Source organism: Dromiciops gliroides, chromosome 1 (assembly GCF_019393635.1).
Source record: "Dromiciops gliroides isolate mDroGli1 chromosome 1, mDroGli1.pri, whole genome shotgun sequence".
Lineage (NCBI taxonomy): Eukaryota > Metazoa > Chordata > Mammalia > Microbiotheria > Microbiotheriidae > Dromiciops > Dromiciops gliroides.
In genome coordinates, this window is record NC_057861.1 from 385,031,077 (window position 1) to 385,047,509 (window position 16,433).

The window sequence follows — 16,433 nt, forward strand, 5'->3', positions numbered from 1 at the left end:
AACCCTCATTGCCCCACAAAAACAAACAAATATGTAATTGGGGGGATAAAATGTTTTTGGTTTTGTTTTTTTTAAAGTGATTATCGGTAACTTTGAAAAAAAGTACTTTTGGCTAGATACTTAACTAGCCATTAGGTTCCCCCCCCTCAACTCTCCCCACTCCCTACACTTTTCTAACATCTTTCCCCTATCTCCCATGTCCAGATTAAGAACAGCTAATCTGGGGCAGCTAGGTGGCGCAGTGGATAAAGCACCGGCCCTGGAGTCAGGAGTACCTGAGTTCAAATCCAGCCTCAGACACTTAACACACTTACTAGTTGTGTGACCCTGGGCAAGTCACTTAACCCCAATTGCCTCACTAAAAAAAAAAAAAAGTCTAAAAAAAAAAAAAGAACAGCTAATCATCTTAAGAAAAAAAAAACAAACTCATGGATGTGTTATAGAAAGGACAGAATTTAGTTTTTAAAATTAAAAGTTAACAGTTTTCACTGAATACCTAATACTATTTTATCTAGTGAAAAGCTTCAATCTAATGTGACAATTTACTGAGTACATAGAACAGACAGGAAACAATATTAGGTTACATTTAACAGTCAATGTTTTATATGTAGCATTCTTCCTCTATAACACATGGTGAAAATAACACTGCCCTCCCCCAAAACAATAATAATAACACTGCCCAGAAGTTGGAAGCCCCAGCAATCTATCAACAAACATATTAACCACATATACTATGCCAAGAACTCTGCTATGAGATGACAGTGAAATAGCTCCTTACCTCAAGAAACTTCAAAAATATAGGTGGAGGAAGATAATATGTACATATAGCAGCTGAGATAAATCAGAAAAGGCCTCATGAATTAAACCTTGAAGGAAATCTTGTTTTTGCTTGAATTTGTATTCTCAGAGATTATCATAGTGCCTGACCCATAGATACATGTTTTATCTAATTTAATCTAACCAGGAATTCTAAGAAGTGGAGGTGAAGAAGTAGTGTCCACATGATATGGACTGCCATTACAAAGAGCAGTAAAAGTAGTTTGGCTAAGCTATATATGTCTGAAGGAGGATAATAAAGAATAAGGGGCCTAGGTTCAAACACTGGCTCTAATTCCAATTTAGGGATTAAGAAACTGGGATTTAGCAATTTTGAGCCTTAGTTATCTCTTCTATAAAGTTGAGAGTGGCCAACTGACCTGGGTTTTTAATCCCAGCTCTGATACTCTGAACTGAGTAATGAGGGGAAATAATGCTGAGTGTCCTCTATGGTCCCTTAGAGTTCTAACAACTTTCACAACTCTATAAATATTTGTTGACCATCAATTGCGTGGTTGAAATTTAATAATCATAATAACTAAAATTTGTATAGCACATACTATGTGGCAGGCACTGTGCTAAGCTCTTTCCCCTTATTATTTCATATGATCCTCACAGCAATCCTGGAAGGTAGTTGGTGGTTCCAAAAACAGTCACAGGATGGAAAAGAGAACAACTAGCTCAGGCTACTCAACCCTCATATGGGTCCTTTAGTTTGGGTTTAGCTTCCTTCCTTTCCTGGGACCCTCCCTAAGGCAGAGGTTCTTAACCTTTTTTGGATCATGGAACCCTCCTGCACTCTAGTCATGACTATGGAGCATTTCCAGAAATTAGGTTACACAATGAGCTTGTAATCAGGAAGACTCACACCTCAGACACTTACTAGCTGAGAGACCCTGGGGGAGTCACTTAACCCTGTTTGCCTTGGTTTCCTTATCTGTCAAATGAACTGGAGAAGGAAATGGCAAACCAGTACAGTATCTATTCCAAGAAAACCCCAAATGGGGTCGCGAAGAATTGGACGACTGAACAATATACTGGACCATTTCTCAAAATGTTTTATAAGATCCCAAATACAAAGGACTACAAAGGAAACTCACTATTTAAATCATATATATATATATATATATATATATATATATATATATATATATATATATATAATTTATGTAGAATTATACTTTATATATTAAAATATTACATAGGGAACAACAAATTAGTTCATATATTATATATTTAAAGTTTGTGAACATAAATTTAAATATATAGACTATATACATATAAAACTATTCCAACATAGTGACCTTCCTTTGTAATCCTATGCTTTGCACCTTTTAAAACATTGAGAAATGGCATGCACACACACGTATATGCATATATACTTAAATTCTGAAGTTCAGAACCCTGGACTGGGGTGACAAGGAAAAGTGTGGTTGAACAAACAGGACACCTGGATGCAAAGGGTAGAGGTACCGCCACGACTTTGGGATCGCCAGGCTGTGCATCTGCTGACCAAGCCCGGGAAAGTTTTGCTTCGGGTCCAAACCTGCGGGGGAGGGCGGGGGCTGGGGACACGCTCTCCCCTACTCCACTGCATATTCCCCTCTGCAACCCCTTCATCCCCAGGCTCGGAGCGCGCCGGACCCTCCCGGAAGTTAGACTCTCCCGTGGGCAGCGGGAGGGTTCCCGGTGACTCTGCTCCACACGTGGGGAGAAACACACTCAATCACCCAGCTTTAAAGGCAAAGAAGTGGAAGCCACCCGGGCAGTGACCTCTGCCCCACTGACCCGCCCGTAAGGGACCCTACGAGGCACCGCGCCCCCCAACCTGTCATATTTGCACCTGGGTCTGGACCTACCGGCTAGTTGTCGTTCTCGCGATACTGGGAGCGCTGTTCCCCCCTCAGCACCTTCCCCTCTCCTAGGGCCTAGCCTGCCGAAGAGGGGGCGGAGCCTCGGAGCGTAGGGGGCGGGGGAGAGGGATGTTCTCGTCCTGTAAGGCGAAGAAGCGAGGGTGGCTGGGAACGCGAACATCTTCCACTTCCCGCGAGAGTCGGTACCAGGAAGACGCCTGCAGGGCCGGTCGCGGAGCAGTTGTTGCTGCCGGTGCTGTGTGAGCCGCCGCGGCCGCCGTGGGGAACCGAGGCTCAGGTGGCTAGTCTGGTGGCGGGCCCAGGTCGGAGCGGCCCCTCCGGGCCCGCGGCAGCACTAGGCACGTTCTGTCACTATCAGGTGGGGAGGAGCCGAAGCACCTGACAGATTAAGATGGCGGCGATGTCTGCGGGAGGCGGCAGCGGCGGCGTGAACCCATTTCTCAGCGACTCGGACGACGAAGACGACGAGGTGGCGGCGGCGGCAGCCGAGGAGGAGCGGCGGCCCGGCCTGCGGCTTGGGCCCGGAGGCGGCCCCGACCCCGGCTCCGGAGGCTCCCTGTCCCCGCAGGAGCCTATGGCCGGGGCGGGCAGTGGGCGGCCGGGGGTCCCCGGGGGGGAGGCGGCCTCGGCGGCCGCCGCGGGAGAACCTCCCGCTCGCCTGTCGGTGGACGCGATCGCGGCACAGCTGCTGCGCGATCAGTTCCTGCTGACGGCCCTGGAGCTGCACACGGAGCTGCTGGAGAGCGGTCGGGAGCTGCCGCGCCTCCGAGACTACTTCTCCAACCCGGGCAACTTCGAACGGCAGAGCGGAACCCCGCCTGGAGTGGGAGGCCCCGGGATCCTCGGGGCAGCCGGAGCGGGGGCTGCGGGAAGCCGGGAGCCAGGTGTGATGCCAGGCGGGGGACAGCTCAGTAAGTGGTCCGCCCTGCCAGCGCAGCTGCAACCCCCGGGGTGCACGAGGGCTTGAGTGACAGCCGGGGATGGATGGGGGGCTTTTTGGTGTGTTGCATTGTTGTTTCTGGTGAGGGGCTGGGGGGAGCGTGGGGCTGGAAAAGGAAGAGAAAATTTACTTAGTGAGGATCTTACAGGAACTGAAAGGTCATTTAATTATTGTTGTGGAACAGCTGTATCCAAACCTTGGTTGAAGTTACTACACCTGATCTTCATATCTTAGCTTCCTTATCGGTTGGGGGAGGGATGGAAAGGTCTAGGGAAAGCTGCCAGGTTAGCAGGTTGATTATCGAATTTGACGTTTTTATTTTTATATTTTCAAGAATTGATCATTATTTCATGAATTTTCATATGAGGAAGTTAAATGTTTTACAGGAGAAAGAAAAGTAATTCCATAGGCGATTGAACAACATAAAACAAAGGTTTTTGAGGTTCAGAGTACTTTTAAAGATCATCACAGTCCTCATTTTTTTATGGAACTTAAGTTTTATAATTGGATTCTTTTTAAGCAAGTGTCATGCTTGATTTGAAAATAACTGGGATGTTCTCAAAATGATGAGAATTGGGAAGTTGAGCAGAGAGAGAGAGAGAAAGCTCTTACTTCTGCTCCTCACACTGTAATGCAAAGTTGAAATATATAGTTCCTGTGGACAAGGACTTTGAACTCTAGGGGGATGATATGCAAGTTAGCATATGATTTTCTAGGAAAAGTCAAATAAACCTCAGAAATTTAAGGAAGTAGGAATCATTTCTAATCATAGTCAGTAGAGACTCACATCTTAACTGAGTCATAAAGTTGAAGTTGTATCATAGGTTTTAGATTGACAAGGGGACCATAGAGATAATTTAACCCACCTTGTCTTAGCTGGAAGGGGGCAAGAGTGTGTGGAGGGTCCACACATTTGTCCTCTGTGCCTATAACAAATGGAAGCATTAAATAAGAGGACAGAGAGAAGAAAAGAAGTAAGCATTTATTAATAAGAGCCTACTCTGTTCTAGGAGTTTCACAGATATCTGATTTGATCTTCAGGATTACCCTAAAAGGCAGGTGCTATTATTGTGTGTTTTTGTTTTTTTTCCCCCAGGGCACTGAGGTTAAGTGACTTGCTCATGGTCACACAGCTATTAAGTGTCAAGTGTCTGAGGTGGGATTTGAACTAAGGTCCTCCTGAATGAAGGGCCAGTGCTTTATCCACTGCGCCACCTAGCTGCCCTGGCAGGTGCTATTATTATCTCCATTTTAAAATTGAGGAAACTGAGGCAGGTCGAGGCTAAGTAACTTGCCCATGGTCATATAACCAGTGTCAAAATTTAGATTTGAATCCAGGTCTTCTGACTCTCTCCACTGAGCTACCTGCCTGCCTAAGGGAGGAAATAGTAATAAGTTCAATTCTGTGAAGTTCTGACTGTCAAGGTTATAAAATTAGGTCTGAGACAGATCATTGTAAACCTGGTTTGTATTTTCATGGGTTTTTGGACAGGGTATTAATCAAATTTATGCCTTTGATTATCTTGACAATGTTGATAAAGATGAAAACTTCAGATAGGGCAAATAAGTAAAAGGCTATTAGAGTAGCCTACAGGATTGAGGACAAGGCCTGAGGTAAAATTGAGAGTGGAAAGGAAAGTACATCAGTGCTGGCTATTGCAGTTACAACCAGTAGGATTGGATTAATTGCATATGGAAGGAGACATTCAAGAATGACAAGTGTTTGAGCCTGGGTGACTGAAAGACTCATGGTCTTTTTTTAGAGAAAAGGGAAATTAGGAGTGGGCAGATTTTGGAAGGAATATCATCAGTTTTTGATTTCCTGAGATTAAGATCAACCAGCCAGTCAAGAAGTATTTATTAGGCTCCTACTATGTGTCAGGTACTACTAAATACTAGTGATTCAAGTACAAAGAATGAAACAATCCCAGCTTGGCCAGAGTTTGCATTATAGTTGGGGAGTAAACAAGTACATATAAAAATATATTCAACATAAATATAAAATTAATAACTAAACACACATACAAAGTGGTTAAAATACAGAGCACTTTGGGAGGTAGAGCACTAGTGGTTGGTGGAAATTAGGAAAGGCTTCATGCAGAAGATGGTTTTTGAGCTTCATCCAGAAGAGAGGACTTTTGAGCCAAGGGTAAGAAAGACGGCACATTCAAGGCAGCTAATGAAGAAGCACAGAAATGGGAGGTGGAGTGGCCTGTATGAAGAATAGAGAGATTGCCATTTTGAGTAGAACTAAGAGTGCAGGAGAGCAAATAGTGTCCAAGTTGGTTAGAAAGAGTTTGGGGAAAGGTATAAGGCTTTAACTACTTTTGGATTGGAGCATTGCTAGACTTGAAACAAAGAGAGCAATGAGGAAACTGTTAAAACTATCTAGGTGAGAGGGGATGAGGGTCAAAGTGGTAGCCTTGTGAATGGAGAAAAGGGGTTAAAAATAAGAGATGTTGTGAAGGGAGAAGCTGCAAGATTTGGCCACTGATTGAGTAGGTGGAGTGAAGAGGTAAGGATAATGCTTGAGGTTATGAATCTGGAGTAAGGAAAGGTGGTGCTTCCATAGAAATACAGAAGATTGACAGAAGAAGGCTTAGGAGAAAAAATGACAAGCTCATTGCCTTTGGGGACTATATAAATATTTCAACTTTGTATTCTAGTGCCTAGGACAAAGAAGGAACTTAAAATATATAGTTGAGCAATTTTAGGTAGATAGATAGATATAAAATTGCTCAACTTCCCAAATCTCATCACTTTATAAACAACCAAATTATTTCACACAAAGCATAACAGGATTGGGTGGAAGCAACAGGATCTTATAGTTTACTATAATTTTGGAAGCTTTGATATTAAAATGTGACATTCAACAGTTCTTGCTTTAGAAGATTCCAATTAAGAAACATAAAGGCCATTTTTTAAAAATAAGGGTAGTGATGATCTTAAAAATTCCCTAAGCCTCAAAATCCTTTGTTTTATGTTGTTTAGTCAGCTATGGAATTACTTTTCCTTATCCTAAAAAAACAGTTTCATTCCTCATGTTGAGATTCACGAAATGACAATCAGTGATTGGGGGAAAAAAGATGTTGCATTTGAGATGTCTTCCAGGACATCCAATTTGAAATGTCCAATAGGCAATTGAGCAGTAGTTTATTCTATACTAGAGCTCAGAAGAGATACTGGGACTGAGTCATCTGCATAGGGACAGGAAAACCCATCTCCCATGTCTACACCCATGGGAACTGATGAGGTTACAGAGAGAGAATTTAGAGGGTGAAAAGAAGAGAACCTAAGACAGGACCTTGGGGAACACCAACAATTAGGAGGTATGCTATAGATGATGAATGAACCCGCAAGGGAGACTGAGAAGGAGCAGTCAGACAAGTAGGGGGAGAAGCAAGAAAGGAGTGTTAGGAAAATCCAGAGAGACAAGAGGACCAAGGAGGAGAAGGTGGTCAACATTGTCAAATGCAGCACATTGGTTGAGAAGGATTAGAACTGAGAAAAGACCAAGATTTGACAAGAGAGCACAGGTACTTGTGGAGCAAGCAGTTTTACTTGAGTAATGAATGAGGTCAGCAGAAGCTGGATTGCAAAAAGTTGAAGAGTGAGTGAGAGTAGAAGAAATGGAGGCAGCTACTATGGATAGCCAAAATCCTAGAAAAAGCTGAGAAAGGGAAGTGAGATGTAGCACAAGAGCTTGAGGGGGTAGTCAGTTAAGTTCCTGTTCCCTGCCAGATATTGTGTACTAGGGATACAAAGAAAGGCAAAAGACGCGCCTTACTCTCAACTACCTCACAGTCTAATGGGAAAGGCAACTTGCAAACCACTATTTACAAACAAGATACATACAGGATAAGGGAGGTAATCTCAGAGGGAAAGCATTAAGATTAAGGAATATTGGGAAAGGCTTCTTGCAAGATTATTGGACTTTAGCTGCTTGAAGACGACCTAGGAATGAAGGAAGCTAAGATGAGGAAGAAGAGATTTCAAAGCATGGGGGACAGCCAGTGAAAATGCTTAGTCAAAAGATAGAATGTCTTGTGCAATGAACAGCAAGGAAGCCGAAGTCAAGAGTATGTGGAAAGGAATAACACGTAAGGAAACTAGAAAAATTGGAAGGTAACTAGGTTACAAAGGATTTGAAAGCCAAACAGGAGTTTCTCTTTGATACTGGCAGAAATAGGGAACCAAAGGGGAATATGGTCAGACCTGCCTTTTAGGAAGCTAACTTTGACAGCTGAGTAGAGGATGGAATGGAATGGGAAGAGACTAGAGGCAATGAGATCAACCAGCAGGCTCTATTGCAGTAGTCTAGGCATGTGGGCAGTATTAGGAAGGGAAAGGAGCACATATGAAAGCTATAATGGAAGTAGAAATGACAGAACTTGGCAACTAACTGAATATGAGAGGTGAGATTGAGGAGTCGAGGATGACCCCTAGCATATGAGTCTGGGTGACTAGGAGGAGGATAGGATGAGGGATGGTTGGGAGCAGAGATCTCGTGTTCAATTTGTGAAGTATTGAGTTTAGATATCTACAAGGCATCTAGTTTGAGATGCCTGTTAGGCAGATGTGATACTGGAGTTGGCAAGAGAGGTTAGGGCCAGACAAGTAGATCTGAAAATCATTTGATAGAGATGATAATTGAAACCATGGGATCTGATGGGTTCAACCAGTGAACTTATATTTAGAGAGAAGAGGGCCTAGGACTGAAGTTTTGTTTTGTTTGTTTAATGGATTAGGGTGTTTAGGCCTGTTTGATAGTAGTAAGGAAGGATTTGATAGAGGGAGACTTTGAAGATTTGAGAAAATGGGGAATGAATGAATGTTTTCTAGAGAAAACAGGTAGGAATGGGATTAAGTGCACCTATAAACTAGGTGGTTGCAGTGGATAGAGTACTGGGCCTGGAGTCAGGAAGACCTTTGTTCAAATTCAACTTTATATACTGACTAGCTGTGTGATCCTGGACAAGTCACCACCTCTATCTACCTCAGTTTCCTCAACTATAAAATGAGGATAATAATAGTCCCTACTTTACAGGGTTATTGTAAGAATCAAATAAGTTAACATTTGCAAAGCACTTACCATAGTGCCTGGCACATTGTAGGCACTTACTACTTATTCCCTTCCCTTCCCTTCCCTACCTGTAGACAGAGGTTAACCTTGCAAGGAAAAGAGCTTCCTTTGTCTGAGACTGGAGGAAAAGAGGAAAGTGTGAGAGATGATTTGGGGGGATTTTGAGATGAAGACTCTGTCTTCACACTCTGTCCTCCAGTCAAACTAGCCTTCTTCTTCCTCACACATAAACACTTCCATACCCAACTCTGGGCATTTTATAGTCTGCCTTCCATGCCTAAAATTCACTTGCTTATCACCACTGCCTCTTGGGAATTTTTCATTGCCTTCAAAATTCACTTTAAAGGCCTCCTGTTGCATAAGGCCTTTCCTGGTCTCCCACCCCTACTCCACTCAATACTGATATCAGAATAAAACTTATTTTGACCTTCTGGTTGAAAGTTACAATATCGAAGTATATCTTTTTTGTTGTTCTTTTAAAGGTACTGAAAGCATCGAGTTAAATCAACAGTCTAAGTACTACAAAATCTACTTTAAAATTCCAAATGCCATTAAAGCCAGAGAGAACAATACAATGAAATTATCTTTCCTAAACATTAATAGATATTCCTACAATTTAAATATTTGATTTAAAAATTGGATAGATTTTATAACGAGGCCCTGGAAAATGTCCATATTCTTGTTTTTTCATTGGAATTACACATATGGATACCACATCAAATAGAGTGTAATCAGCAGGGGCTTGGAAATCATTTTCTTATATATATAAAACTGCAATGACATTTATTTCCAATAGGATTTCACTTACATAAATGCATTTCTGTTAGTACAAATGTATGAAGACTTCCATTGAAAACAGCTTGAATAAATAAAGCTCTTGGAGCAGAAATTTCTGACAAGTGTCTACTGTTGTAATGCAGAGAAAAACACTTAACTTGATTTGGTTTTCTCACCAGTTTAATGTTATGCTATTTTAAGCTCTGAGAAAGCTGGGAAAGGAGTTAGCTGGGGCTAAATTGATAATGAGATTTGAATATCTCATGGCTTCTTCCAAAAGGATAAGAAGACACCTTAGAAAAACCATTGTCCTGGAAAAACTGAAAAACACAAAGCCATTGAGAAAGAAAAAGCAAATAACAAACATAAAAGGATCCACATAAATAAAAATCATAAAAACAGATCACATGAAAGAGCTTAATTCTTGTAACAATATGACAAACTTGGTTTCAATTATTTATCAAAGGCATTTCTAAAATCTTTCAAAATCTATATTGTAGTTGATTGGTCGTTTCAATTGTGTCCAACTCTTTATGACCCCTTTTGGGGGTTTTCTTGGCAGAGATATGAGAGTGGTTTGCCATTTTCTTCTCCAGCTCATTTTACATGTGAGGAAACTGAAGCAAAAAGGGTTATGTGACTTGCCCAGGGTCACACAGATAGTGTCTGAGGCCAGATTTGAACTCGGGTCCTCCTGACTCCAAGTCCAGTGCTCCACCTAGCTGCTCCCCCCCCCCCAAATAGTATATAAATTCTGAAAAAAATTAGTTTTTTTCCTAGAACATTTTTCCTAAAGCAAAAATTTTTTAAGTATTTTTGCTGTACTGAGAATAAAAAATAAGGGCTTTAGCTGAAAAAGTATTTTGTATAGTTAAAGGAAGTGAAATATAAAGCAATATTCATTTCCTTAATTTAACTATGGACAATAAAGCAAGAAACCTTGATGGGAACTTAAGATAACACTATGGCAGTAAGCATTTATTAAGCACCTACTATGTTCTGGATGCTATATTAAATGCTGGAGATTAAAAAAAAAGACAAAAGACAGACCCTGCCCTCAAGTAGTTCAAAATCTCATGGAGGAAGACAGCAAGAAATATGTACAAACAAGCCACATGCTGGAGAATGGGAATTCAACAAAGAGAATTAAGAATAAGAGGAATTAAGAAATATTTCTTGAGAAGATATGATTTTAGCTGAGACTTGAAGGAATCCAGGGAAGCCAGGAGGCAGACCTGAAGAAAAGGAACTTTTCAGGTCTAGAAAACAGGGGAAATGCCTGGAGCTGAGAGATGGAATTTCTTGTTTGAGGAACACCTGGAGTCTTTTCAGTATGGAAGGTGACATGATCTGACCAGCATGTTAGGAAAATCACTTTAGTATTTGAATGAAGCATAAATTGGAGAGGTGAGAGACTTGTGGCAGGCTGACGATCCATTTCATTCATCCGTAATATTAAACTTTTGGGTACTTACTACATTAAGTGATATTAGCTGTCAAATTTTAGGTTCCTAAGTGGCACTTGCTTCATACTACCATAAATGTATGTAAAATCATTCCAGGTGACTAGTTGAAGATGAAATTGCAAGTACAGTCAGAACAGGTTCCAGGTCACGTTCTAGTTTTATTTTTCTCCACCATTTAATTTAGCAAAGATATACCAAAATACTTTTACCTCACATTCATGAGGAGCAACTAAACTGTAGCTGAAATATCAGGGCATAAGTAACCACTTGCTGAAACTCACCACTCCATCTAAAGTATGGTGACTAGAAACCATAACATTTTTTTACATACGAATTTCCTAAAGGATGAACAGTATTTGATAACCTCTTAAGAAATCTAGTCTAGTAAAGAGTTGGGGCTTTGTGTAGTAGCAAAGACCTGGAAACAAAGTAAGTGCCCATCAATTGTAAAATGGCGAAACAAATTGTGGTATATGAATTGCTTGGAATACCATGCCATAAAAAAATGATGAATAATAGGAAGCATGAAAGACTTGTATGAACTTACACAAAGTGAAATAAATAAAAGACAAGTCAATCAACTGTCAACAAGCATTTCTTAAGAACATAAATGAGAATGAGGAGTCAAGAATATCTATATTTTGAGCCTTCACTGAGAGTAGTAGTTCACTTGACAGTAAAAAGGAAATCAGAGGGAAGGGAGTTGGTAGGGAAGATAATAAGTTCAACTTTGGACATATAGAATTTAAGATATCATAGTTTGAGATGTTCATTAAGCTGTTGGTTGTGAGTTTAGAGGTTAGGGCTAGATAAGTCAAGACATAGAGCTGATAATTGAAATTATGGGCACTGATGTCACTAAGTCAAATAATATAGGAGAAGAGAGGAGGACCCTTGAAGGGTATCCACACTTACTGGTCTACCCTTTCTAGTTATTTAAAGATATGATGATGTGATACAATTTTATATCATCAAATTCTTTACTTTTCTGGTTCTTTTTAAAGTAAAGATATATTAAATACTTGAAATATTTAACCTGTCTGATTTTTAATTGAGGTAATGGATGTGACAGGAGTCATGTGCTAAATACTTTACAAATATAATCTCATTTGTTCCCCACATTTTACAGTTGAGGAAACTGAGGCAGGTTTTACTTCACAAATACTCATAAGACTAATACTGCACTTAGGCAAGGGAGACTAATCTCATTGAATCAGTAGATGTAATTTCAATAGCTTTATATAATTTTTTTTAGCTTTATATAATTAATAAAGCACTTTTCTTGCTTTAACCCTCTGAGCTAAGTGCCATAAGTATTACTATCACCATTTTACTGATGAGGAATTAGATACCCAGAGAGATGAAAAGATTTCAGCATAATAGAGCACTGGCCCTGGAGTCAGGAGTACCTGAGTTCAAATCCAGCCTCAGACACTTAACACTTACTAGCAGTGTGACCATGGGCAAGTCACTTATCCCCAATTGCCTCACTTAAAAAAAAAAATAAGATTTCAGCATAGTCACATGGTTTCTAAGTAGCTGATCCAGAACTTGAACCCAGGTCTCCTGACTCTGAAGTCTAACATTCTTAAAATGTCTAAGGTTCAGATTAACATAGACACTAATATATTATTGTGGACCAAATTCCTATCACCTAGAGCTGGGCTCCTTATCATTTTTTTTATAGGCTTTAGACCCCACTGGCTGTCTTTTAAAGCCAATGGAACCCTTCTCAGAATGTTTTTAAATGCCTAAAATGAAACACATAAGAATACAAAATAAAACAATTATATCGAAATGTAGTTACCCAATTTTTTTTTTAAGTTCACATATCCTAGTTTAAGAATGCTTGATCTAGCAAAAGCCTATTAAAAACATCATCTGAAGAAGCAGATGATGAGGCAACTAGGAGACATGGGAAAACTCACAGGGACCTCAAGTCAGGGAGATCTGACTTAAGATTGATAGTCACACACCTACTAGCTGTGTGACCACGGTCAAGTCACTCAACCTGTCTGCCTCAGTTTCCTTAATATTTGTGAAGTATTTAGCACAGTGCCTAGTACATAATAGGCTCTTAGTAAAATTCTTTTTTAAATCTTTATATTATCTTAGAAACCCTTTCATTTCAACCTAGCTCAGATGCATAGAATCTCAAAGTTGGAAGATACTTGAGAGACCATCCAGTACAAACTTGTACCTGAGCCAAGAATACCTCCACAACATACCTAACAAGTAGTTATGTATACACTTTGACTAAAGAATTCCAGTGAGGGAAAATTAAATACTTACCAAGGCAGTTGTTCCTCTTATGGATAGCTCTGGTTGTTTAGCATCAAGCTTAAGTCTACTTTTTGTAACTATACCCATTGTTGCTTCTTCTGCCCTTTAGGGCCAGATAGTCAGTTGAATCCTTTCACATGACTGCCCATTACAATGTAAGCTCCTACTGTGTAGGGATTGTTTCATTATCTTATGTGCCCAAGAGCCAACACAGTGTCTGGCCCATAGTGAGCACTTAATAAAGGCTTGATTGATTGGCTAGTAAGAAAATTAAGACCAAAAGAAGTAAATGACTTTCCCAAGATTATATAACTCGGAGCCATGTCCTCTGATTTCAAACCCTGCCTTTAGGCCCAAAGTTCTGGCTTTTGAGATATTTTTGGATCTTGGTGCTGTCAACCAATATATTAACTGTCTTGTCTAGCTTTTTGTCATTCTCAAATTTGATGGAATATCATCTATATTTATATCCAAACCACTGATATAAACAGTCTAAGGACAAGGCACTCCACTAGTGACTTTCTAACAAGTCACTAAACTTGAAAATTAAATGACTATTCTTTAGGTCTGCTTATTTAACCAACTTGTAAATCCACCCAGCTTTCATTCATCTCTGCTCTTGTTTACAAGTAGAGCCTAAGAAATTCCTTAATAGAACTTAGCATTTCTGTGGTTATCAAGTCTAGCAGCCCTTTCAAAAAAGGAAATGAGGTTAGTCTGGCATGACTTGTTCATAATTAAGCCTGATAGCTTTGTAATAACTACTTCCTTTTCTAGATGTTCTCTGACTAGACATTTTAGAATTTTGCTAGCAATCAGTCATATCCACTGCCCTTTAGTTTGCAGATTTCTGTTCCTTTTTTTAAAAAATTAGGATAACATTTACCTATCTTCAGTTTCATAATACCTTTCCCATTTTCTACTCTACTTTGAAGCTCACTGACAATGTCTTAACAGTCATATCTGTCAGTTCCTGAGTGCCATAGAATGTAGTTCATCCAGGCCTGGGGACTTGAAATCATCAAAAGCATCAAGGTACCATTTTACTATCTCCTTGCTTCTCCTAGGTAATAATTTCCTACTTTTCTTTTTTGTTGTTCTATAATCTATACCTTTCAGTCCAAATATCATTCTCAGTGTAGAAAAGAACAAAATAAACATTTAGTAGTTCTCACTTCTTTCTGCCATCCATTATTATTGTCCCATTAACTCTGAGCAATATCTTATTCCTTTTATAATCTTCTTTTCTTTTAGGATCATTTTTATTTAAAGTGTTGTCCTGTCTTCTCCAGTCTCAGCTGATTCCAGCCTTTCGTTTTCCTGACATAATTGTGTGTCCTTTTTGAAATTGTCATTGTTACCTTTGGTTTCTGCATCACCTTTATTTCCCCATATATCTTGTCTACATTCCCTACACAGAAAGTCATTCGTTTTAGTAAAGAATTAAAAAGGAAAAGCAGTAAAGCTAAACTAACAATTCAGTTGAGTCTGACATTATATGTAGTATTTCATAACCATAGTCCCGTATTTCTGCAAAGAAGGGATGGAGGAGCATTTTCTTATCTCCTCTACAATGCAAAGCTGGATCATTGTAATTATGAAGCATTCAGTTTTTTTGTTCTTTTCTTTCTGTTTACATAGTTATAGTCATTTAGTCTTCTTGACACTTGTTTCCCCTATACACACTTTATGATCTGACTACACATTGGCCTAATTGCTTTTCCTTGAAAGTGACATTCCATCCTAATTCTGTGCCTTTTCATTGGCTGTCGTCCTTGTGGAGAATACTCTTCCTCATCACATCCATTTCTTACCTTTCCTGACTTTAAACCTTCAAGATTAAGCTCGGTCCCTACCTTCTGCAGGAAGCCCTTCTCTGCCCCTCAGCTACTATTGCCTTATCCTCTGAGATTGCATATATCTGTTCTGTATATATTATGTATCTTCCTGGTTATTTACATGTTGTCTTCCCCTTAAGAATATTAGCTCTTTAGCTGTTAGGACAATTTTTGCATTTATTTGCACACACAGAGGTGCCCGACACATGTAAGTACTTAAATACTTGTTGACTATTTGATTTTAGAAGTCACCTAATTCAACCCCTTAATTTTACAGAGGCCCAGAGAAGTTAAGTGACTTCCTCAAGATCATACTGGTAATAAGTGGCAGAACTGGCCAGCTCCCTAGACTGTTTGTTCCTTCTATCTTTCTTTTTAAAATAAAACCTTTATAAATAGATATTGTGACATTTAAAATGAAATGTGTGGTTGCCTTAAATTAGAAGCTTTAGCACCAGTCTTTGGGCATTAAGCATTTATTAAAGCATACAAGGTATTAGTAAAAAGAGAACACGTGGAGTTCAGAAAGTTAAGAAAAGGCCTATCTAGCCTAGAGCTCCAGCCTGGTCTGGTTCTTCTTCAAGTTCTCCCCCACAGCCTGCTTCAGCTATGAACTTCTAGAGAAAACTGCATGTGGAAGCTTTTTATAGGTCCAGAGGAGAGGCGGTCCTTACACACTGCTTCAAGCTGATTGGTTAGCATCATCCAAATCCATTGGTTCACTGGTCTTGAAGATGGTCTCATGTTGATGTCATAGTCCACAGCCTCTGAGAACAACACTCCACTCAGAGCCAGCCAGGTGTGGTCTTGATTTAATCAACTTTAAGTAGGTTCTCAGTCAGTCTCTCAATCTCACCAAATTCAATCAATTCCAAATCAATCTTCAGGCGGGGCCCCTGGGCATCTGCCAAATCCCATTATTTACTCACAGTATTTGCAAGGTTCTAGGCTAGTACATTTTTTTTTCCCAGTTTTCATCCAAGTATATTACATTCCTGGTCAGGAACCCAACATTCTAGAAAACTGTTTGGTTGTTTTTTTTCAGATACCATCTTTTTAAGTAGATGCACACTTACAAAACATGCCTTTCTCTTCTTTTTTTTTAAAATTTTTTTATTTATTTTTTGTGTGTGTGTTTGTGTAAACCTATGGTTTTTTTAATAAAGTATTTTTTTTCCTGTTACATGTAAAGATAGTTCTCAACTTGTGTTTATACAGGCTTTCCAATTTCAGATTTTTCTCCCTCCCTCCTCCCCTAGACAGCAGGTAATCTGATATAGGTTATATATATACATAATAACATTAAACATATTTCTGCATTATAAGAGAAAAATCAGAGCAATGACGAAAAACCTC

The 16,433-nt window shown here is 39.8% G+C and overlaps 2 protein-coding genes across 5 annotated transcripts in view; one reads left to right on the plus strand and one right to left on the minus strand.

Annotated features, from left to right (window-relative positions):
• Positions 1 to 2,723, minus strand: part of PIGN (phosphatidylinositol glycan anchor biosynthesis class N) — a 207,271-nt gene extending 204,548 nt beyond the window's left edge. The window contains exon 1 of the mRNA XM_043979114.1: positions 2,676 to 2,723. The gene's annotated coding sequence lies outside the window, so the exon portion shown is untranslated. The remainder of the gene's footprint in view (positions 1 to 2,675) is intronic.
• A 124-nt stretch (positions 2,724 to 2,847) lies between these two features.
• The window catches only part of RELCH (RAB11 binding and LisH domain, coiled-coil and HEAT repeat containing), a 142,680-nt gene continuing 129,094 nt past the window's right edge, over positions 2,848 to 16,433 (plus strand). For 3 of the 4 annotated variants that reach the window (XM_043994389.1, XM_043994417.1, XM_043994408.1), the window contains exon 1: positions 2,848 to 3,601. In XM_043994389.1, coding sequence (XP_043850324.1) covers positions 3,082 to 3,601 — 520 coding nt within the window. In that variant the 5' untranslated portion in view covers positions 2,848 to 3,081. The remainder of the gene's footprint in view (positions 3,602 to 16,433) is intronic. The other variant, XM_043994398.1, reaches the window with a different exon arrangement.